The sequence below is a fragment of the Pseudopipra pipra genome, chromosome 4 (assembly GCF_036250125.1).
Source record: "Pseudopipra pipra isolate bDixPip1 chromosome 4, bDixPip1.hap1, whole genome shotgun sequence".
NCBI lineage: Eukaryota > Metazoa > Chordata > Aves > Passeriformes > Pipridae > Pseudopipra > Pseudopipra pipra.
The window spans coordinates 26,678,304-26,702,338 of NC_087552.1; the positions used below are offsets into that span (position 1 = coordinate 26,678,304).

Consider the following 24,035-nt stretch of genomic DNA (forward strand, 5'->3'; position numbering starts at 1 on the left):
CTCTGTCTCCTCTTAATAAATTAAACCAATCAAGACTTGTGCGTGTAGGTCTGATCTGTCTGTAAACTTGCTTCCAAAGTCTGTCAGTGGCAGCTGTAATGTCTGAGCTAGTGGAAATATTCACTCTGCAGTGACATGAAATTCCCTTCCCCAGTGCCCTTTCCAATTCCAGCAAAGGCACTTAGAAGGTGTCCTTCCAACTGAAATAATCAAGAACTTTGAAACAGGTTGGATTTTTTTTCTTTCTTGCAGGTTGTGAACACCAAAGAAAGATCAAGGTTTAGGCAGCTAGATGCATTTTGAGATTTTCAAAGGAGCTGAACAAATGTAACTCAAATTCATTGGCGTTTCTCAATCTTTGTAAATTCAAAATCCATCCACAGTTATTTAGTGGCCTAGATTTAGAACTGTGGATATATTTGATTAGTAACGTAACTAAGTAGCTTCTCTGAGGTTTGTGTTTGATATATAAACCAGTTTCATTAGTTAAACCCGGTGTGTAGAAAGGCTAATTTGGAAGCAGCAGAAATGTTGTTTAAGCACCAACTATTAGTTCACATGAAGTACCCTCATCATTGGTAGAGCTGATCCTCCTTTACACTGAGGGAGTCACAGCATCAGTGCTTTAAAGTTAGATATTATATACCCCAGTTGAAATTAGTCCAAAAATCCCATGTTGTTGCCCAGCCTGTGGGATTTACTTGCACCTTAAATAGTAGAAGTGGGAGTAATAGCTGTTAAGTGGGAGTAATCACACAAAAGCCTACCTCTGTGTGAGATGGTATGTTGATAAAGTAGCTGATGAGATGTGTGTAAAAAGAAGGTGGTTGTTTTTTATCTGTTATTGTTGTGCACACAGCAAAACTATAGACCAGAGCAAAAGTGAGGGCAGAAAGAATTTCTTCTGGATTTCTTTTCTCAGAGTAGGGGAGATGACTTCCTGTGACAGAGTGTTTCTGGTGAGAGCAGGTATAAATAGTTGCATTTTTATTTCCTAAATAAAAGTAAGGCAACTGCATCTGTGGTACTGAGTGTATCGTCCTAACCCAAAAACCATTCAGTGGGTTTTAAAGGACACAGTGAAACCAAGTTGGGACATGAATCGTTGCATGCATCTTGTACAAATGTATTTCTGCATGCCAGCAGCAAGAATTGCCTTAGGAAGTTCATTAAAGTTTTTTTTTTTTTTTTTTAATGTGTTATTCAGCATTGATTTTCATTGTTTGAAATATCTAAGGGAAGAGAATTTCCAGCAGTGGTAGGGCTGGAGCTCAGTTCTTTGAACTGGATGAGATATGTCAACTGCAGAATAGAAAACAGTCATGTCCATTCCTCTATTTTAGCTACTGTAGTCTGGGAAACCTGCTGCATGCAGCCTGTTATATTATCCCCCTAATAAGATGTCTGTGGCAGTGTTCTGCTGTCAGGGATGAGTGTTTCTCAAGGAAAGAATAACCTGGATCTTATTTTCCAAGTGTCTCTGTTAGGTCAGAGATAGACAAAGCAGCAGGAAAGTCCTTGGAACCAGTGCTGATTGACCCTTGCTGATAATCCAGTGTAGAGAAGTCAGCTGTGAATGTATATTCACATGCTGCACTCGGTTGGCCTATCAGAAAACTAAAATCCGAGATAAGAAATGCCCTGAGTTCACGCAGAGACTTGTGTGAGAAGCAGTATGATGCTTTTTATTTTCCAGTATGAAAGTGGAAGATCTTCCCTTCAGTTTCCAACAGGTCGTGCCAGGAGTTATCTGAAAAATAATTCTTTGTGGATGTTTCTGCCCCTAATCTGATCTGGTTTCCTGAAAATTATTCTTAGAACTAATGTTCTACCTGCCTTGCTTTTAGCTGGCTTACAAATATGCATGTAGTTCTTTCAAGAGCTGTACAAATTGTTTCCATTCGTATGTGTCTTTTGTGAAGGAAATACACCTGCTTTGTACATGGCTGTGTGTCTGTAATTGGTTTGTACGATAGTTGTACGTAGTCAAGGTACACTAAAGATGTAAAGACTGCTTCAAAATTTTAGCTACAGTTTAGCAGCCAATAACCTAGTAGAAAGAGAGAATACTTTAACATAGATTTAAAAGGTTAAGCAAGAATTTTTTAAGAAAAGCAATATAAAACGCCTTGAATTATCATTCTGGTTTACGGTTTGGACAACTCCTTTGCTAGAGGTGATAGCAAAATGGTTCTTCTTGCTGTGTTCCTTTATGTACAGAATACAAGGTTAGATCTGCAGCTGCTATAAACAGATGCAGATCTACTGTTGGATCCTCTGTTGTCAGGAGTCTACATGGCTGTTGGAGTCAGCAGATTTTGTCTGATGGCAGCAAGTTTGACCAACAGAAGTTTCTTAACAGGAATAAAATCCCACTGAACATGGATTTTACACACAGTGATATTATTTGATTACTTCACTAATTTCTATGTGTAATTCTTCTTAGATGATAACAAAGTCTATGAAGTCTGTCTTGAGAAGGTGAAGATGAGTGTCCTTTCAGAGCACCCATCTGTTGTAACTCCATCTGGTTATCTCCCTGTGCTGAGATTTGTGTGTTACTTAGGGAGCAAACCCAGAATAGGTCAGCAAATTAGTTTCCTGCCACCTTGCACTAAACCCTTGAAAATTGGTTTAAAAGCCTAGGGACCAAGCAATCTGGAGATATACAGTAAAGTCAAACCATAAGTTTACACCTCCCCTTAGCTTTGCGTCATTAAAAAATGTTAATTGAAGGACGTCAGGTTAGCATGTAGATTTAGTCAAGCCTAGTAGAAAGTATCCAATTTCAGGAAGTTCTTAAAAGGACTTGCAAGTGCAAGAGGGGAGCTTGTACAAGCTGATACATAACAGATGCAGGCGTAACTGAGTGCTTTGCTGGGAACTGTGCATGCTGCTGCCTTTTATAAGAGTTGTGAAGAAACTTTGTGTCTATCCTGCTGCTCCTGTCCTAATGAGCTTAAAGGCTGTGCAAATCTATTTGCGGAGATGCAAGGTAGTGGGAGGGGGAGGAAGAGGTGGCTGTGCTCTCATTGATGCACAGAAGGAGATTTTGTATAACTAATGTTAATGGGAGTTTACCCCCATAAATCATCCCACGCATCAATGGGAGAAGAGGCCACGAGCTGCTTAGGACTTCTGTTTCTTGCACATAACAATGCTTTCAGTGGGAACGGCAATTCTGTATAGTCCACGATGCACAAAAATAAAACCACGATTGTGCCGATAATGAGCTGTGAAAATATTGGCTTCTAGGACGCTGATCAGCAGAAACATCCTTAGTCAGTACGAGTTTTGCTGCTGAATTTGTGATTGCAAGAACACAGTCTGTATTAATACATTGTGTTGACAATGTTTAATGAATACTGATGTGCAGAATGTCTGCTTCTTATAAAATGACCAATATTTTTGTGCATCCCTGGTACTTTTCGAAGAAAAGACATTTTATACAGAATTGCAGTACTGCTTTATGCTGCTATGGAAGAAAAAAAAATGAGGTTTTGCTATTTTTATTCAGTTGGTCTTTTTTTTTTTTTCAGTTTAGAATCTTTATGCTTTTAAAGCAGTTATGACTTTACTATGTTAAAGATACAGTATCCTTTTCTACTTCCCTGCTGCATCCCTCCTGCACTTCATACATGGAGTAATAGTTTTGCAGCCCATTTTTTCCCAAGAAAATCTCAACACTTATGTGATTTGTCTGTTTACAGCTTTAGTATGTTTGTATCTGGAGCTTCTCTCAAAGCCCAGCAACAACCTGGGGAGACTCTCTCCACTGTAACAAATGCTAAGGGACTTTCTAGTTAAAACTTATTTAAATCAGTAGAAGTTACAATCATAGAAAACCTGTAAGTGTGGGTAAAATACTCCTTAAAATACAAAGAGCTGCTGTTGCTTAACTCCCAGTCTTCTTTAATAAGATTACGTAGCCTAACAAGTTATCCTGCTAATATAAAATTTATTGGCAAATAACTTGATTTAAAGTAGCCTAAACATATATCTGTTTCCATCTTATTTAAATTTTGTAGCATATCTTTTTTCGTGTGATAGTAAGAGCTGAAAAGGTCTTTAAGTATTAGTTTTAATTTAGATGATATTAAATTTTTAAACGTCATAAAAATGACCAGTAAATTTATTTGCCAACAGGTTTATTGGTTGCAGATGTTCAGATACTTATAAATGAGTGTAATTTTAATTGCTCTCGAATTAGCATCCAGATGCTAAGCCTTCATGTTTGCTCTGGAGATGCAGCATTAAATTAAAAATATATACCTATATTTAAATGAAAGGATACTGTTTCTTTAAGAAAATAATTTATGTTCTGTTGATGGAAGCATTGAACCTAAACCATGAAACGTGAGAATTTTTACAACTATATACCATATGAAACATGACAAAGTGTAGCTCCTTAGTTGATTGAATAAGAATAGCATCACATCATTATATTTAATTACTCTTATATTTCAGAATGTATTTGTTAAATCTCATAATGAAATACTGATGTAAGGTGTTTCCACTTTTAAATGTGTACCAGAATTTTTTTTATTTCAGAAAAGCTCTGAATGTTGAATGTGTGTAATTCTCCAGGAATGTAACAAGTTGATAAAAACCCCAACCAAGTCCATCCTCCTTACAGGAAAAAAAAAAAAAAAAGCTGGAATTTCTTTTTTGGATATTTGTTTTGCAGCGTTCTACGTCTTAAGGCAGAGAATAGCCAGCCTAAGGTGCCAGCCCAAAGGTTAGCTGAATATATTTCTTGAAATAACTTTGGCGAGGTTATGACTTGGAGTAATGGCCACTAAGTCATCAGTTTACATAAAAATTATATGACAAGAAGATATAGATTTTAAAAAAAACAAAACAAAACAAAACAAACATTTGATTTGGGGAAGATAAGGTGGGTAGGAAATTAACAGGGCTATTTTATCCCAGACACCTAATGAGATACTTATTTTCTAAACTATTACACTTTTCCCTTTTCACTCTTGTTCTTTTTCTTTATTTTACCCTCAAGCTCTGGGCAATATATTTTCCTTCCTGCAAATTGTTTATACTCTTCGCATCATACTTACAAGCGATCAGATTTAGGAAGCCTAATTTGTTCTCAGAGTATTAAATCATGAACAACGGGAGGTTAATTTGGGATGGCTGAGGCACTTATTGCCCCCCATTGCCTGCTTTGCACTTCTGCTGCAGGTTGTCGTTCCCAGAACAGGGAGACTTTACAGCCCCTGGTCTGCAGCAGTGTACAACCTGGCATGTCAGAGCAAAATGAAATCAACACTAGTTTGTGTTGGTACTCAGGGCTGTAGTCTCCTGCTGCTCAGGAATTAATATGTCTTGTTTGCTTACCCCTGTGGCAGGGGTGCCGGTCTTCAGACGGGGGGGGGAGCACATCAATCAGCTATTCATCTGTCTGGGAAAGTCAGCTTTGTTACTGTGATACAGGAGTTACTTTGCTGAAGCCAGGGGATGTTACATTTGAAAAAGCAAAATAGCAGTAGGGCCCACTTTGTCTTCTGCCACCAGAAGAGACACTCGTAGAGACACTCATGCTAGCCTGCTTCTACCTGTTGGAATTCAGTAGACACGTAGAAGGATTTCAGGTAATGAACAGACATTTGAGATGATAGAGCACCATTCTTTAGGCAATTGTAATGAACGACTTGAAATGCAAACATGGAAAGATTGACAAAGCATGAAATATTTCTTGCTTTTTTAATTTTACATGTGTTAGATCAGATGTATTTAAGTATATAAGCATTAGATTAACTTCCACTGACTTCATTAAATCCAGTTGATTTAGCCCGTGCTTAAGTTATGCATGCTTTTTAGTGCTGTTCTGAATAGGAAGGCATTCATGAGCCAGGGTCTGGATTTGTCCATGCGGTTCAGAAACACATTTGGCAGCAGTCATAGCCAAGCAAAGAATTCACTGCAATGAACAGCCCACACTGGTTGCAGTTTGTCATGTTAATGTGCTGTTACCGGAATCATATGTGCAAATGGAGTAACTGATTTACCCAGGCAAATGTAGTAGTTGTGCATGAAAAATTAGGAGCTGCATATGTAATGGAACTGTATGTTTTAGATGGACGCTTTAGCATGCATTTTGACAACATTTGTTGTCGTGGACGGCACAAATAAAGGCAAGTAATTAGTGAAAAATATTCAGGCATTAGATATTACTGTTTTATCTGATGATATTATCAGTTACTAGTTATAGAAATTGGTCAAGGACATTTATTATTTCCCCAAAAATAGAGTAAGGAATGTTGTGCAGATGAAATGATCTGAAAATTAACACCCAGTTGCCCTAGTCAGGCTTATTAAACTCTGCAGAGATATATATTGTAACTACTAATACACTTATTTGAGAAGCAAAGTCACTTTTTTGGAAGTAATTCTGTAATGTGAGTTGTGGGTATGCTGCATTTTTACCACCTACTGATAACTCTGAGGTGGGTTAAGCTTTATGCATTCTCCTGTATTTGTGACTAGTTGAAGTATGTAGTTGAACAAAAAAGAATGTAACTCTGAAAGAGTTACAGTGATTTATTTTACAAATTGGCTCATACCTTTGGGATCCTCAATCAAAATTACTGTGAGTAAGGCAGATTAATTTTCCTGAGTGTGTGTTTATGCAATTGCATAATTTACAGAGAACTGCAAAAAGTAAAATAGAAAGAGGCAGGTGTGACCTGAAGAAAAGTATGATAGAACTTGAGGTTGTGGTCTGTTAGCACCATGGGAGAAAGGCAGCCAGGTTCAGTTGAGGGAGGCAGCAGAGAGGAAAGTTTCTTTCATCAGCATGCAAGTCTTGTTATAAAATTGGCACCAGGGGAATGTAAGTAGCAATCTTAAGACTGGAAGTTCTGCAGTCATCAGTGTAAGAGGATCCAATAAAAGTTTGTGGAACTAAATAGTATGTAATCATTTCTGGGCTGCTGCACAAATTGCTTTCTGTGTTTGAGCAAACTGAATGTTAAGGAGCTGGGATCTGGAGTCAGAATAAATAAGGGGGTATATGTTACTTGGGAAGAGAGGGCAGAAACAAGATTGTTCAGGCAGATGGTCAGCATAGGTTGTTTCAGATGCAGGTATTTTGTGTATATTTTTAGAGTCAGAGAGGTGAAAACAGAAGTTCAAGGACAGGCTGGACATCTGCAGCTTGGCATTTTGAGGCAGATTTCAGTGGAGGGATGCAAAAAGCAATGAAAGACTCTGAGGGCAACTTCTGGCAAAGAAACCCTCTATTAAGGAACAGAAGTTAAGAGGCAAAGCACAGAAAAAGAACATAAGAATTACACTCAATGCTGTTTTGATGAAACATAGCTAGGAGTGTTGGAAAAAAAAACAATGAAGAGTTAAATTGCTAGAGATACTCCACTAAGAAAGCTCAGGGATTTCCATTGTTGGCCAAAAGATGAAGAGAAGGAGTTAGGCAGGTAGGAACCAGGTATTGCAACCATCTGGTTAGGACTCCACCAAACAGTGTTTAGTAATGAAGAATTAAGTCATTAACCTTAAAATTCTAGATGAGAAGGAACAGAGGGGGACAGCATGTCCATGCCATCACAACGTGGATAGCTTAGTGCAGAGGAACTGACAAAGCCTGAGGGGTACTTCCAAAGCTGTTCTGAGGGAACTGTGTGCAAGGAGAAAATACAGGTGAAATTTAGAAAACCAGCATTATAGACCCGTAATGAATAGGTTGAATGTGTTTTTAATTTGTTTTATTTATGCAGCAATTAAAAAATAATTCAGAATGGTTGAGTCATACTCAAATACCACCACCAGCAATCAGTGGCTGGGAAGATTGGTGGCTTCTGGCTTTTACACAAGCATAACACATGCTAACAACATATGTATTTCACCAGAAATTCTTCCTTCCTCTCTTGCACAATTGAAAAGAAACCCAAAAACAGTTATAAGCCTAAACCACTCATTCATGTTTCAATTCCTTGTGTTATTTTTACAGAAAGTTTAATTTGTCCTGAAGTTTAAGTGAGACTTAAAATGCGGTATTTTTCACCTTATTTTGGAGGAAAAAGGTAGTTCTTGTCAACCTTTAAAATGGGTACTCCATTAGATTTATGGCCAGATAAAAAGACTTCAGGATACCTCCTTGACTCCATTGAAGTTAGTGGGAAACGAGAAAGAGCAAATCTTCACATCCAGCCCAACAAAAAGAGTTTAAAATGATCAAACTGAAATGAATACTCTTGAGTGCAGAGTTTATTTGCTGATGTCTCTTGAATGGATGGGTCAACAAAATGAAAAGGGAAGTTTGGTTATAGTTTATTCAGTGGCAGAGATAAAATAAGCAACATTTGACTGAAGTCAAAACCAGCTGTGCTTAGGAATTTTTTTCTGTCTATCTCAGCCCACACTACTACCCAATGGGAGTACAGTTTAACACTTTTCAGAGAGGAATGCTTGGAGAAGTGATAGGCCTATCTTGATACTGATTCAAAAATAAATTAGCAATCTCATTTTTAGTGGCACTTTTCTATACAAGCATAAATTTAACTTTTGTTTAAAACAATTGCTATTATTGAGTAGAAAGGTTTTGCTTCTTTTTGTCAACCTTTCTCACACTCTTATCTTCTGTACTTCATTGCCCTAAGTGACTTTCTCAGCCTGCTGTACCTCTCCACTGTCTACATTTCCTTTTTGCCTAGTAGGGAAACAAGTATTACATAACAGGCTGAAGTCAATCGACATGGCTTATTTCAGTCATTGTAAATGTGGGTTGATTGGAGGGAAATGATGGATTCTTGGTTGTGGAGGAATTTTTTACTTGTTAAGATGCAGAAAATACTAATTGGGAAACTTTTTTCCCTGCTACCTGGGAGTCTACTTCTGTTTAAAAAATGGATAAACTCCATGTGTCTGTGTATGAGCAGAGCGACTGAAATATTCTGGTCTATTGTATCTGGAATTTTGCAAGAAAACAAGTAGAGTGGAAAAATTAAAAAACCAAGTCACATCGGCACACATAGTATATGCTCAGACTCATACCAAACAGCTGAAATAGTCGTTTGCGATTAAAAGAAATGCTGAAAGTCAGGCTTAAGCTTATTTTTATACCTGGATCTCATTGTTTAGAGTGTTTGTGAGTCAGTGAGTGTATCTGCTGCCATGCAAGGGCATCTCTTCCTTTGCAGAAGGCAGGGAATATTTGCAGGATGCAGATGGCAGAGCTGGAGCTGGCCCACCTCTCTGGGCCTGGTCACTCTGGCAGGGATCAGTGGGAAGGGCATGCAGATGACCTTGGTGGAACCCCAGCCAGGCATGCAGGCTTGCTTGAACACCATCTGATTCTTAAGTCCTGAGCACCCTACAAAGCCCCATTACAGTTAATGGGAGGATATACAAGACCTTTTGTGAGAGTAGCTTGATTCCTCATGGGAAATGCCATGAGATTTATCTACGGTGTTGGCTGAGTTACGGATGTTGCTATGTTAACTCTAAAACTGTGTATAGAAATATACACATTTCTGTATATATTTCTCCTGTATATAGAAATTCTTCAGTTGTAACACTGTATTGAATGTCAGCTGTGTGTAAATAAGATGCATAATGCTTAAGTAGCCAAATTGCATAGAATGTACTCTAATAAGCAGGATTTCTTCAAGTACAGTGTTTGGCAGCACACAAAGGTTTCCAAATACCTGTTTAATATGCAAAAAAAAGCATTTTATGATGACTTTGACTTTCTGGATGGTGGTTTTCTAATCATTAGGAAGCTTTCCTTGGAGTAGTAGAGATTCTTGAGCTGTAGACTGTTGAGGGGCTGAGATCTCCTTTAACTGAGACTTTTAAAAACAGAAAAGAGATATATCTGTCATGTGATTTAAGTGCATTTCTCAATTATATCTTGAGACTAGGAGGTAGACTAGATCAGCAGTTACCTACCTGTATGTAATACAAGACATTATATCATGCATAAACTGGAACTACATTTGTTGAGATGTGTTGGACTAGATTTTAGAGATCCCATAGATCCAATTCCATGATGTAATAACATGGCCTGTGTTGCATGTTTCATATCTGTAGAAGTTGTTTTAAACAAATGCTAATACATAATTTTTATTCATGACAATATATGACTTGCTTGGGTAACTAAGAGAATTAAGATAAACATCTGATTCCTAATACAAATGTATTTGACCTTTTGAATTAGAGGAACATTTTAATTTCTAAATGAAATTAAAATCTCATTTATTTCATAACTGAATTTTAGAAGGCTTTTCATCTTCAAGCATGAGGGTTTTTTCCTCTATCTGAGCTGCTGCTAATGTACAATTTATGCAATTGAGGGAGAAACATAGGCTTTAAAGTCAGCTAAACTGAAGTTGCCACAGGTTAAGCTATTGAACTGTTATATTTCACACCAAGCTGATCCCATGGTGTTTTTTAAAAGGAATTATTTAAACAAGTGTATCCCACTTCACAATATGGATCTTCTTTGAAGTGCGGTTGAAATTTAATGGGGACTTTCAAAAACATATTTATAGTAATTTCTTTTTTTTCTCCTGTGGTTTAGATCACGTTTTCTTTTTCCCTAGTGACTTTGAAGTTGGTCTTCACAGTTTTCATTTTGCCACCATCACCTCTAATTGGACTTGGGTCTGTGATGTCAGGAAGATGAGTCTCAGTGTCTAAATGAGCTCTTGCACAAAGATACTTTTTTATGTTTATGACCACTGTGATTAAAAAAAGCAGTAAATGTTTCCAAGTACAATGTTCTAGAATTTTCTCATGATGTAGCAGTTGCTCTTCAGTCAGATCTGTCCATTCTGTAAAGGTATAGCATACTTTTTGAAACATACCTTTTAGTAGTCTAAGAAGCCCCTTTCTTTTATACTGTCAGTGAGAGGTGTTTCTGAATCTAAATCCCATTTATTTTTTTCTGGACAGTGTGTATTGGAGAAAAAAAAATCTTACATTAATTAAGAAATTAATTAATTAAGAAGAAATTACATTAATTAAGAAATTTTCTGTTGCCTTTTAAGATATTCCTTAACACAATTTTCTGGAAAGAGACCTCACCATCATATTAGAAAGTTCTGTCAAGAGCAGTGCTGTAGATTTAAAACAAGGCTTTGTGTTATCAGTGAATATCACTGACTAAATGTATATAATATGTTTAAACAAAAATGATAATAAAGGGCAAATGCAGTCCTAAAACTCCTTCTATGCAAACAGTTGCTTCTATATATGTATTTGAGGGAATTGCTGATTCTGGATGCTTTGAATCTTATGGAAAAGATTTTAAAAGGTCAGAGATGTATTTGCATGGTTCTTCCACAAACAAAACTAATCTCTTGTTTCTGTCTTAATTTTGTTTAATTCAACCCTGTTGAACAGCTTGGCTAGAATGCAAGCTACATTTTTGCGTGTGGAGATTTCTGTTAAATTACATCCTTAATATTTCCAGGTTTATGATACAGCTTGTTGTCAAATTAATTAATATTACAGCTGGATCTAGTTAGTTACTTTGCAAATTCCAAATGATACTGTTACTTTATGAAATGAACTTAAAGCCAGGGTAAATAGATAAATCCTGATTACAGGCTAATAAGGTTATGCCACCCTCTGATTTCTGTCTATTTTGTGTCTGTCTTGCTTAAACAGTGAGCTCACCAGAACTTTGCATCTGCATTTTATCATACAATGATAAACAATATTACAGAGCATAGTAAATACTTCACTTTTCCACTAGATTGAAACAGTATGTTTTGTAACAGAAAAACATTTCTAATAAAGAGAACTTGGAAATGTTTAAAATTTTAATCTGTCAAATGGTTTCTGGAGCTTTGCAGGATTCATTGCACTCTGATAATACTCCTGTTAGCTAATCCTACATCAGTAGAACTAAATTTGTGCATGAATTCTCATATTTCTTCCAAAGCAATGCTTATCTTTGTGTTATTGAAGTTCTAAAAGTTTGCTTTAAGATCTTTGTGTTATATTGAGAGAGGTACCAAAAAATGGCTTCCTAACTACTATTTCTTGGAGTTCTGTGTTTATTTGACTCTGGAAGCAGAAGAGACCATAATTTCTGAGCCATGGTCTGTACATTCTGAGACTGTATCTAAACAGCAGGGTGGATAATAAATGCTTGAAATGTTCAGAGAAGTGAGTTGGATGTGTACAGTGATAAAGTAGCGTATTACAGTCAGGGTTGCTTTTGCCCAGTTCTTTTTTCCTCCAAAACAAAAGAGAGAGAGAGAAAAAAAAAAGCAATTCCTATACCAGAATCCAAGCACCCAAAAGGGAGAGGTTCAGGCAAAATGTTGCTCAATGAGGGGGTAAAGAGTGTTGCCTTGTGGTCATAAAGGAAAGCAGTGAATGCTGGGACCTCTGCTACTGCCTACTAATAACTGCACAAGGGCTTTTTGTGTTGCCAGTGACATTGAGGTACACATTTTCTATGTAGCTGGGGCATATTCCAGGTTTATCAAATTTAATGTCATAAATCATAGAACATACATACATACACAGAGCAAGTGAAGGCATAGTGCCTGCTTGCTGATTAGGTATTAAAAGAGTTTAATATCCCAGAAACAGCATGATGTAATAGTGTTGTACAAAAATAGACTACTTACAAATATCTCCCTCTTCCCACAAATATTGGGGTGGTGGTTGGTTTTGAAAGTGCACCTGATGTTAACAGTGGTATTTGAAGCATACAATATTGCTGATGGGAGGAACATAAACAGTATTATTTGTTAGGTCATTGCCATTTGTTTCAAAGTAAAGCACTGTCAGCTGTAACTGGAGTGGAAAAATAATGAGTATTCCTCTATTTTCAGCTATATGCCAGCCAGGGTGCAAACATGGCGAATGCATTGGGCCAAACAAGTGTAAGTGCCACCCAGGTTACATTGGAAAAACCTGCAACCAAGGTAAGAAATAGTTTATTTTTGAAGTTATGGAAGTATTGTTGATCCCTCTACCCCCTTCTGCCAATGCTGTGTGTGTCACCTGTGTTTATAGGGTAATGAACTCATATACCAGGTCTGTTACTGCTGTAGCTATTCTGATTGGGACTGACATTTGTAAAGAGAATGACATCTGCAGTGGGATGACACAGGGGAAAAATGGCTTTCATTAATCTGAAATCAATGTGAGTAGTATCTAGTCTGTATTTACACGCTCTCCTGAATCTGAAACAAATTATTTAAAACTTGTGGTCAGGATTGTTATTTTACAAGGTCACAATTTTCAGTTTTGGATAGTATTTGTTTAATTAAAAACCCCTATCATTCATACATTCTCATTTTTGTTTTTCGAATCATGAACTAACTAGGTAGCAACAAATTATACTACATACTGAAGAGTTGGTGTAAAGATTAAGTGTTGTTTTACTGAATTATCAATACAGTTTCATAGTTTGTTTTTTTTCCTGAAAATTACTTCCAAAACATGTCATGGTACAAAGATCATAGAGTATAAAACAGAATTGTAATACATGATTTATTAGATTTTGTTGGCCAAGCATCAAACATACAAAAAAGATATCTCAGTGAGACTGTTCTCTTTTCAGTTGTCTCAGCCTACAGGAAAAGTTAATGCATTTTCTGAGTGCTGAGGAAGTATGGTAGAAGAGTATGATATTTAGAACGGTTTTGTTGTTGAAAAATGGACCCTGATGTTGGCTAACCTTCTTATGATGTGTTGAATTTTAGAGTTATTTTCTTTAAAAATAGATGCATATTTATTTTTTTATTTACTAATCCCTCCTGAACTGATGTGGAAACGAATGTTGTGTTTTTCAATTTTTTTACAAGTTTGTCATCTCTCAAATTATCCTGTCTTCTTATCCTCTTACTTTGGGCTGACATTTTAAAGGATGGGTTGTTATGATTTTATTCTATACATGTTTTAGTCAGTCTAGAACATTTTTAGAAAACAATGCAGTGAACTAGCGGTTGTTATATGTATATGGAACAGGTTTTATATGTACTAGTTACTTTAATAATATAAAAAAAATACTGTGCAAGTTGCTGGAGGCTGCAATCTTGAACTAAACTATGTACTTGCCACTAAATGCTATGGAAGGAAAATACTGTGTGGAAAAATGATTAAAGGAAGTCTTTCAGGCAGTATTGATCAAATATTCTTGCATGGTATTGGTGACAAAGTTGCCCCGACCTCATGAGGTGCATGAGGTTTCTGAGATGCCTACTGACTGTGGTGCCCCAAACATCCACCAGTTCAGGTGACTACTGCTATTGTATTACATGATGAGCCCCTCGAGCTGTTCCTGGGATCAGGGTATGTGTTCTTGCCATGTGAAACACTTCTATTCCACCCCCTGGGATCATCATGCAAGAAATATGGTGTCAAGGGGTGAGGTGGTCCTGTGTGTCAGGTGGTGTGATCCTTCTACCTGCACGGCTTGAAGCAGTAGTACAACTTCTTGCAAAGGGGATGGAGGCTAATAGATGGATGGCTGTGATGGGAAAGCTGAACCTGCAGTGCCATTAGCATGCAGAGCAAATAACTGATTGTATTACTTTGATGTTCTATGTCTGTATTCTGGAAAGTATTGACTCTCCACCACACTCACGGTTGTCACTGGCATTTGTTTCTTTCCTCTGCTCTTCTTTCAAGGCCTGCCCTTTTTATTTTTTTCTGAGTTCCTTTGTAAAGTGAGAGCAATGGAAATTGATTATCAGGTTAGATAAAGATGAAACTGATTTAGATAAAGCTGGAAGTTGAAGAAAATGAGGGTTAGCTTCTGCATTTGGCAGCTATTGATTAATCACACTAAGTGATGTGAACAAAACTCTCTTCAGGGGTTACAAATCTCTCAAGAGTTTGACATGGTAGTGTCATGGTAGTTGCTGGAAATGAAAGCTTATCTACTCTTTATAGCATGGTGATAACAGTTTAATTTTTGTACTTGGTTTCTGGTCTTTGGTTTTCTACTTTCAAAGTTGAGTGAATGAGGTACTGAATATTTGACTTCTGTGTTGCTTGATCCAAGTTAGCTAATAGATAGAAAAAGGCAGGAAAACTGAGTGCTGGAGTCTGCAGAAGCTAATTAAAAATAGCAGTGTATTGTATCTTGCTAGGGATAAACGCCTCATTGTTAAATGTTCACTGAAGTTGGTCCAAGATCGTGTGTGGCGCCACGCAGCAACCAAAGAAGTCACATCTGGATATGCCAGCAAAGGCACTTGTCCTTTCCTGGTACTCACATTTTCATTTCACTTCTTTAAAAATCTTTAAAAAATAAAATACTTGTGCTCAGCAGCCTATGTTTGTTATGAACCTGCTTTCCATAGTGCTCAAAACTGTCCGTCTGTTTTTATGTGCAATACTGTCTTATGTTATTTTGAAATTAAGAACGCTGGTTTTGTATTGACTGTACAGTTGTAGGCAATGCAGGAAATTAAATGGCTGATCAGTGAAATTTCCCAGGTATAGGACAGTGAGTGGACATCCCCACAAGAAAATAAAAGAGATTTGCTAAACTTTTTAATAGTGTTACACTTTATATTTTAAATGCTGGTATGAGATTATAAGTGACTAAAAGAAATTATCGTATTTTATTAAAATAAAAAACGATGTAAATGTTATTTTTATTACCCTTTGAGTTTATACATTTTAGCTTTCAATTTTTTTAAAGGCAACTTCTGCTGTTTTCTTATTTCCTCTTTTGATGCATAGACATTTCTACTGTGATGTCTTTATAGATGTTGCTTGAAATATACAATTGATAAGTAACTGGCATTTCTTCAAGAGCCATGTTGCTATGGCTGATTTTTTTGGCTACTGACATTTGCCTGAGCCTGTTCTTGAAAAGTAGCCTTTACTTAAGGAAAAAGAAACACTCAAACAGATCTAAATAGCAGTATATAAATAGCAGGAATACTCCCTGTCCCTGTGCAGCACATCCGGACACTTCTTGGGGAAGTTTACTGCTGGAGATTATGGGTGCATGGAGGTGGATCAAGGGAGCTGTAAGCATATTCATACAGGCCTTTATGTAGAACTAGTAGGACCTGTTAGGAATTGTACAATATACCTCCTAGGGAACTGTGTGATGCTTGTCATGTGGTTTCCGAGTATGTGCCTGTCTGCACTGCTAAAAAGAAGAAAAGTGGCATTTTGGGAAAAATTAGATGGGCTGAGCAGTATGTTCTAATCTGTTTGCAGGCTGGCTTTTCTCTTAAGCAGCCATAGCACTGACAGTACTTGTTTTCCTGAACAGTAGTATTCATTCTGACTCCATAAGGTTAAAAACATCTTTCTCTCAATAACCAGTTTCAAAGGCAAAAGTGAAGACAAATGGCATATGAGATTTAGGTTTAAGTGGATTTGTGCTAACAGCCTGTTTTTGCTGTCTGGTGATCTTAGGTTTCTGTTACATCAGCCAAACTTAAAATTTTTAATTTTTCGTGGTGTTTTTTTAAGATGCGAATCAGAGGAGTCACACAGTATTTGTTCATAGACAGAAATATAATGAAATGAAGGCAATAGAAATAATTTAAAGCCAAAATTCCACAAATAGAAAGCATGTGATATGATATCGTAATACAGTTGGTTGTGCCTGCTTTATAATATCAGGTTATTCTCAGAGTATGTTACTAATAGCTGTCTATTTGTCAGTACCAGAGCTTTCATTTCTGTACTAAGAATATTTTGTACCAAATGGTGGTGTAGAATTCAGAGTCCTACAGAGAGATCCAATTATTTAAGGCTCATAATGTAATCTATACTTTATTCAAGATGGTAAACTGGGAACAGTCATAAATTTTTATGATTTTCAACTTTGAGTCTGTGGTCATAACTCTGGAAGTAAGTGCAAGACACTTCTTAAGTCTTCAGGAGTATCTATACTTAGGAGCTGAATTGCAGGGGGATTTAAGTACTAAAAGTTAACACAAGACACTTAAAATGCTGCTCTGTCAACTTAATTTCAATGTTACCTTTCCTTGTTCTGCCCCTACTTCTAGTTAAGTATTTTATACTTAGTTCTGTTGCGCATTTGTTTTGTGAAGTCATGCTTTTTGTACAAAAGAGGAAAAATACATGTATCTTAGACATGGGGGACTGTTTTTTTCCTCTTACTTTTTACTTTCTCTTACTTTACATCTCAAAATGATGGTTGTCAGTGAACCTCAGTATATTCAATAGTGTGGGCTCCTTGGGGATATGCTTATGAATTGAAATCAAATGCTAGCAGAGTTTTTTAATTTAATAATGACTTTTTTAACAGACACATTGTATATGTAATAAATATGTTCATGCAGTTATAATGTCTGTCAGGAGCTGCCTATTTGTATGTTTTACAGAAGAAAGGAAAAATAAAGCAGGGTTTTTTTTGGTGCTGCCGAGAGATGTTTAACTTCCAAAATGTGAGCTTTCATCTGTTTATTATTGAACATTTTTATGTAAAGCTTATTTTACTCAAAGGTTTTCACAATGAAAACTTGTCCTTCCCCTCTAACATAATCACCTGCTGCATTCCCATTTGACCTAGGCACATATGCTATCCTGCAGGTCTGTTTCCACATGACTAAATGTACATTCTTCTACAGCTGTTTCTCTCAAACCTAGCAGGTGCATTTTTTTTTTTTTTTTGTGACTGGGGCATTGGTGCCTGTTGGGAGAAGTATGTTCTCCTAGCAACTACCGAAACTGCCAAAAAGTGAGAGTTGAAATGGAGTGCTCTTTGTGCGGCACATGATCCACAGGAGGACTGCGGGGATGGTCATCACTCCCTGTTTATCAGGCATAGGTCTAGCCCTTATTTTGGCAACCTTTCCTCAGTGAAGTCCTGCGTATGCTCACCTGATTTTCTCACCACTTGAGGAGCAAATGTTCCCCTTCAGGTTTCCTAGAAATGTCTTGGTCAGCCTTCCTTCCACAGGAAGAAAGAGAAAATTCTATCCCTTACCACTACCCTCTTGTGGAAGAGGGGAACAGGAAGTATTCTTGTCTCTAAACATGCTGCTCTTCCCGAGGCCTTGGAAAATGAAGTAAAGTAGGTCATATCCATCAGTTAGGGGAAGGGTTGAGGGGAAGGGTAAATACCTCACTCGGTATTCCTTGACCCCATGAAGATGAAAACAAAGTAGATCAGAAGACAACAGATTTTATGATACACATAAACACTGTTAGGAGCTCTCAGGAACAGCAGTGACGTAAGAGGCAACATCCTTCTGGCTGCTTTTGGATTTCATCAGTGACTTTTAGTCTGATACATTTATTTTTCTCTTGGTGGCTCTGCATTTTATCAGTCAAAATGAAAGGGAAAGTATTTCTCAGTTTTAGAATGCTATTTAAAAATATTTTGACCTGAAAAGAATAAGATGAAGAATCTTGCTCTCTAAAACTAAATTATTACAGTGTTTCAGGATTAATTTAAAATCCAAACATCAGGAACTTGAAAAATTCCCGGCATAGTTGTTTAGAAGCAATGTTTTCTCTGATTTCTTCTCTACAGTGAATGTAACTTTTCTCACTTCATTTACTACGTAGACCCTGTTTTCTACTTTAGTCTGAAAAGCAATCAACTCATTACTGACTTTATTCTAACAAGAGGTAAATTTATCTTTCTGTTTTAACATCTTAACCCTGAGCCTTCACCTCTAGCCCGCAGAAAGTATGTGTTGCCTCCTCAGTTATTTTATGAAGTGGCTACTGTGTGTGTGGGTCTACCACACGGTAGGAGCGCCAAGGCTTGCTTTTCTGCTACATGGATGAGGGATTGACACTTGATGAGATAGTGCTTAATAGTGGAAGATGGCTCTTTGAAAAATTCTGGAAATAATGGCAGTTTTCCTTCTATGACAGAGTTCCAGAGAGCACTGCGCAATATTAAAGATGGTCGGTAACTCAGTTTTTTAAGTACTCACTGGCTGGATTTGTGAATAGATTTGTTACTTTCACCTTTGTTGTCGTCTTTGTTCATCAACATACAAATAACTAAGTAACAAAATATTCTGGTTTACTCAGTTAATATCAACACCTTCTTGGAAGAGAATTCTGAAGGAAATCACTCAATCTTTACTTCTTGTTTTAAGCCCTGTCTACTAATATGGAAATTGTAGGCTGAATATTTTGTATTAAATTCTGTATTAAATTGTAAATCTGGAATACAGGCCTTCATGGATAGCCCTTGACAAATATAACTGATGTCAGATACTTTTTTTTTTTTTAGTATTTTTTAGATAGTAAATAAAAAATTTTCTCTGTGAGATTGTTTAAAGTAGGTTAGCATCAGCTTTCCTACCTTCCTCTGCAACTCATTTTGAAGCATGGTAGTGAATCACTGAATTGCTATCAGAATTGCTGATAGTGATTACAGAGTGACATTTACTTTCTTCCTCCTCCTCCTGCTCCTTCAGAGTGCTGGCTGGTCCTGGACATGGCATCAACATGAATAGTGGCATCCTGAGCTTGTGCGTTCCCTAATGAAATGGTTGGCACTTCATCTAATACTAATGCTATCATTTCTGAAAAGATATCAATGAAACCAAAGAAAATAAGCCACTTGGTTGGAGGGAGGAACAGTGCTTCACACAGAACGTTCTGGACACTTGCTATCAGCTGACCTGCATATAAAAAGCTAATTGCCATATTTTTCCTTCTTTCATCAGCAACTTGAGCTAGTAGTTTTGTCATGCACGCTTTGTGTGTTTTCTTTTCCCACCCTCTTCCCTTGTGCCCTTCATTTCAGATCTGAATGAGTGTGGACTAAAGCCACGGCCGTGCAAACACCGCTGTATGAATACCTACGGCAGCTACAAGTGCTACTGTCTGAACGGCTACATGCTTATGCCAGATGGAACGTGCTCGAGTACGGCAAGGCTTGTTGCTTGCTTTTTTTCAAGCTTCTCAAAATCCCTACTTGAGTTTCCCTGGGAAACTTTTATGAAACGAAGACGGGTTCCAAAGTAAAAGATTAATCTTCCTGGAAATTAGGCAGTTGCGCAAGATGAGCTTCGGTTTTTTTCGGCCTAATAAAATTAGGCTGAAAAAAACCCTAAGAGCAATTATTTTGATTTTATTAGTTTTATTACAAGTTTCCCGAGAAGCATTCTTCAGTGCTGTAAATCACTGTTAATTGGCCTTCAAGGACAAGTGCTTGCAGTTTTCATTGCAGCAAGACACCTGCAGTTCTACTGTATTATGGCCTTATGAATGTAAAATATTTAATGCTGCAGATGTTGGTTGTTTGACTGGTATAAAACTGTACTGTCGTCTCTCGGGAGATCAGGTTCCTACTTGCTCCCATAAAAGTGGTTATTTTGAATGCCTGGACAGAGGGAAGGGAAGAGAAATTACCTTTAACTAGAGATGCTCCTATTTTAAAACAGCAGTATTGTCCAGGAGAGTTTGATACATACTGGGCTTTATATTCCTCATGGGGGCTGTGTTCTATGGCATGACTTGCTACAGTTGTGGTGGTTTTCTCTCTTCCCCCCCCCCCCCACCGATGCAGTTTTTGAGCAGAAAAATTTTACTAGCAGATGCATTTGCTCTTTGAAGCCTGAAAGGATACCTGTCAAATTCAAAAAGCATTTTTCCACTTCTATCATAACTATGTGACATCTTAATTCTCCAAAGTTTTCTGCAATTTTCTAGTACTGATCAGAGCCTTTATCTAAACATGTTCCATTTATTTTCTCTAGATGCCCTTTCTTGCTTGATGGCAAATTGTCAGTATGGCTGTGATGTGCTGAAAGGGGAAGTGCGCTGCCGCTGTCCTTCTCCAGGGCTGCAGCTTGGGCCTGATGGCAGGACTTGCATAGGTAGGTGATCAAATGTAGATTTAGGGGTTTTTTTTCTCCAAAATGTTTTTATCCTTACACTGAATGGAGTTCAAGAGAGTTTCAGATGAAATTAGAATGCACTGTACGTGCAATTTGAAGATGTTACTAATGAGAATTATAATGAGGCATGCTGCTCAAGTGATCTGTGTCAGAGATTGCCAGTGTTTTCTTACAGTCCTACAAGTTTCATTGTCTGCCTAAAGCCCATACAGACTGCTTGGTATCCAAACCCTTGGGCCCAAGACTCCAAAATACCTGCCTGCATAAAAAAAGGAATGGGAGGTCAGCTCTCCTTCATACCCAACCAGGTGGTGCCTAGGTCAGGGGGTAGAGGGATAATTTGTAGAAGTCATTGTGATTACAGTGGAACAAGGCAGAGGTCTATGCATGCTCCAGTATTAATGTAATTGAATCTACTATCTTTCTGCCATACTGTGAAAACTCCAGGTTAAAATAAACTCAGGAATTCAGAGTGTATAAAAGTGAAATGTTTTGTTTCCCTGTTTGTGGACATGGAAAAGGTGCTTATGGTTAATCAGATTCTACTGTGGTCTGAAGAACAGTGTGACGTGCGATTTTATTAGTCATTAACTATACATCCTGAGTGTATATGATGCTCCAGTGATTTTATTATTTATAACCTATGCAGTGCTACAGTTCCATAACCAGTAAAAACCCCGAAAGAATGCAAGAAAATGTGGATGTCCTAATCATCCATTAGGGTGGCTTGGCTGTTTACAGGGCAGGTAGTTCTTCAAGTGCCTGACCTATGCTGAGCAAGAATTTTTTGGCAGAGAAAGGGACAGATTTCAGACCTTCTCATGTGAAGAGTGGGCTCCACACTAAGTTGGGGACTTTCTAAAGTACGTCATTGGCATATTTATGTACAGAAAAGAATGGAAAGAAGGAGAAAAAAACTCCACCATTGTTACGTGCTGGAGGGATTAAATTATGATTAATCGCATTTTGGACATTATGGCAGACAGAGATCTTTGGAAGATATTTGTGCCATGCCATAGCGAGCTGAGTGATTTTAAGTACGAATTCAAGGAAGTTATGCCAAGTAGAGAAATTTGCTAGAAAAAATGCTTGCAACATTCTCCTAGTGTGCATTTTTCTATTCAGGCAAACTTCATACTTTGAGATAAATAAAGTGTACTTTAATGCCAAAGACTAGCACTCAAACCAGTCTTATGAAGCTCTTTCACTTCTTCAGAGTAGTTTTAAAAAAACCCACTTTTTTTCCCAGAAAGGCGAAGAACTGTGTACCCACATTTCAGTTGGGTGTGCATCATTCAGATTGATCTCATAACCTATTTCTAAAATTTCCAGAAAAATTTCAGAACAGGCTTGTACAATACAGAGAAAGGAGTTACAGCTGGAGATGTCTGTTCTTTCCACATCATAACATAATGTACTCTCCTTTTTTGGTATGAAGGAAGTGGTTGTAACGTGCGCCCTTTTTGTGCCATTTCTCTATCAAGTTTGATTTGTATTAAATACTTGCAAAAACTGAAGTTATTGGGGACTAGGGCTGTGCCTTTTCCTCGCATGTGTACAAGTCCATCACTGCTGGAAGGTTCTCAGTTCCAGGTTCTCATTATCCAGGTCTGGATAATGCTGCAGTACAAATAGAAGCGTAGATGATGGTAAGAAAATTGAACTGTGCATTGGCTACATCTCATGAAGTCCTTGTTTGAGGAGAGTTTGAAGAACAGCTGGGAATGTAATACCATTTTTTAGCACAGGTGGAAATTCCTCTAGGCACTATTTTATTCTTAGTTTAAACCATGCTGATCATTCTCTTGTTAAAATGTTCCTTACAGACAGTAATGAAAAAAACCCGAATTTGGCTGTGAAGGTAAATCATATAAACTAAATGACAACAAAGTGAAAAATAAATCAGCAAAGTATTCAGTGAAAATGTGGATTAAACAACTAATGCATTGATTAATGGCTGTTGAATCAATAAATCAATCAGTGTTGCCAGATTTTTGAACTAGGATTTTCATTTAATGAAAGCAGGATACATTTCAGCCTCAGAAGGTCTGAAATTATTTGAGGACTGAAAATAGTGATTTTCACTATAAAATAATTTCCCTTTTTTTGTGTGTGTGTTTGTATAGAAGTTTGAAAATATGGCATTGTAAACTTAAAAATCATACTGTTTTTAAATCAGTCTCCTAGTTGTTTTGTGCTTGAGTTGGTAATATAGTCATTCTCACAGCAAGAGAGAAACAAGACTGTAATTCTGCTTCTCTGTTTGACACTAACCATCACACTCATTAGATGCTGTCTGCATTATGTGCCTTTGAAGCAGCTCCCTGACACTGAGATGAGAATATAACTCACCCCTTCATCCTTGCTTTTCTTAGGAAGCAGGTATGAACCACAACATGTTGTAGCAGGCAAAGGGAAACAGCCTTACACCGTTTGGTCCACGTGTGAATTGACTTGAAAGAAGCCACTATCACTATACTATTTGAGAACTGCAGGAAAGTAATCATAAACACTCACACATCCTCATCTAGCTAATGTTCAAAGCCTGGTTTCCCCCCCAGTAATGAGCATCCATGCACCTCTTATTAAATGCATGTGGAAGACTCTTATATTTTTCCATTATTTTTGTGTCAGTTTTCAAAAGTGTATTGATTAGCAGTTCAGTCCTGTATCTTTAAGAGGTATAACTGCCTAGAAAATGAAACAATGCCACGACACTGTTCTCATCATCTAACATACTACTTGCCTGATGTGAATGTGTGGAGAGGGAAAAGCAGGACAAGCTACATTAGGTTTTAAAGATCATAATCCATTCTTAGATATATTCAATGGCTAATCTTTTCCTTATTGAATTACTTTCTGAAGTTGTGGTTTAAAGATTGAAAAAACCCAACCAAAACCAACAAAGAACACAACTAACAGTAATCAAGAGTCTGAAACTTGCAGACTTGAAATAATATTTTAATAAAGAGTAAAAAACTCTGACTTGTAAATAAAATTCTAGTTAAAAATGTGGCAGAGTAAAACTTAATAAGGTACTCAAAGCCTAAAACGTTAATAATAGATTCAAATCAAGAAAAGATTTATAGGAAAATTCAGGCTTGTGGAGAGATGCCCAGTATTGATCTTGTTTTCTTTCTCATTCAAGCCTTTACTGCACCATTCCAGCAGTGCTCTCCATGGAGAGTGGAGATTTGCAGCTATGTCAGAACAGTCTGACGGGCCAGGAGT

The 24,035-nt window shown here is 37.3% G+C and overlaps 1 protein-coding gene across 5 annotated transcripts in view; it reads left to right on the forward strand.

The window, feature by feature from the left end:
• Positions 1 to 24,035, forward strand: part of NPNT (nephronectin) — a 51,081-nt gene that overhangs the window by 4,968 nt on the left and 22,078 nt on the right. For 2 of the 5 annotated variants that reach the window (XM_064652052.1, XM_064652049.1), the window contains exons 3-6: positions 4,688 to 4,738; positions 12,825 to 12,917; positions 19,709 to 19,828; positions 20,664 to 20,783. In XM_064652052.1, coding sequence (XP_064508122.1) covers positions 4,688 to 4,738; positions 12,825 to 12,917; positions 19,709 to 19,828; positions 20,664 to 20,783 — 384 coding nt within the window. The remainder of the gene's footprint in view (positions 1 to 4,687; positions 4,739 to 12,824; positions 12,918 to 19,708; positions 19,829 to 20,663; positions 20,784 to 24,035) is intronic. The other 3 variants (XM_064652051.1, XM_064652050.1, XM_064652053.1) reach the window with 3 other exon arrangements.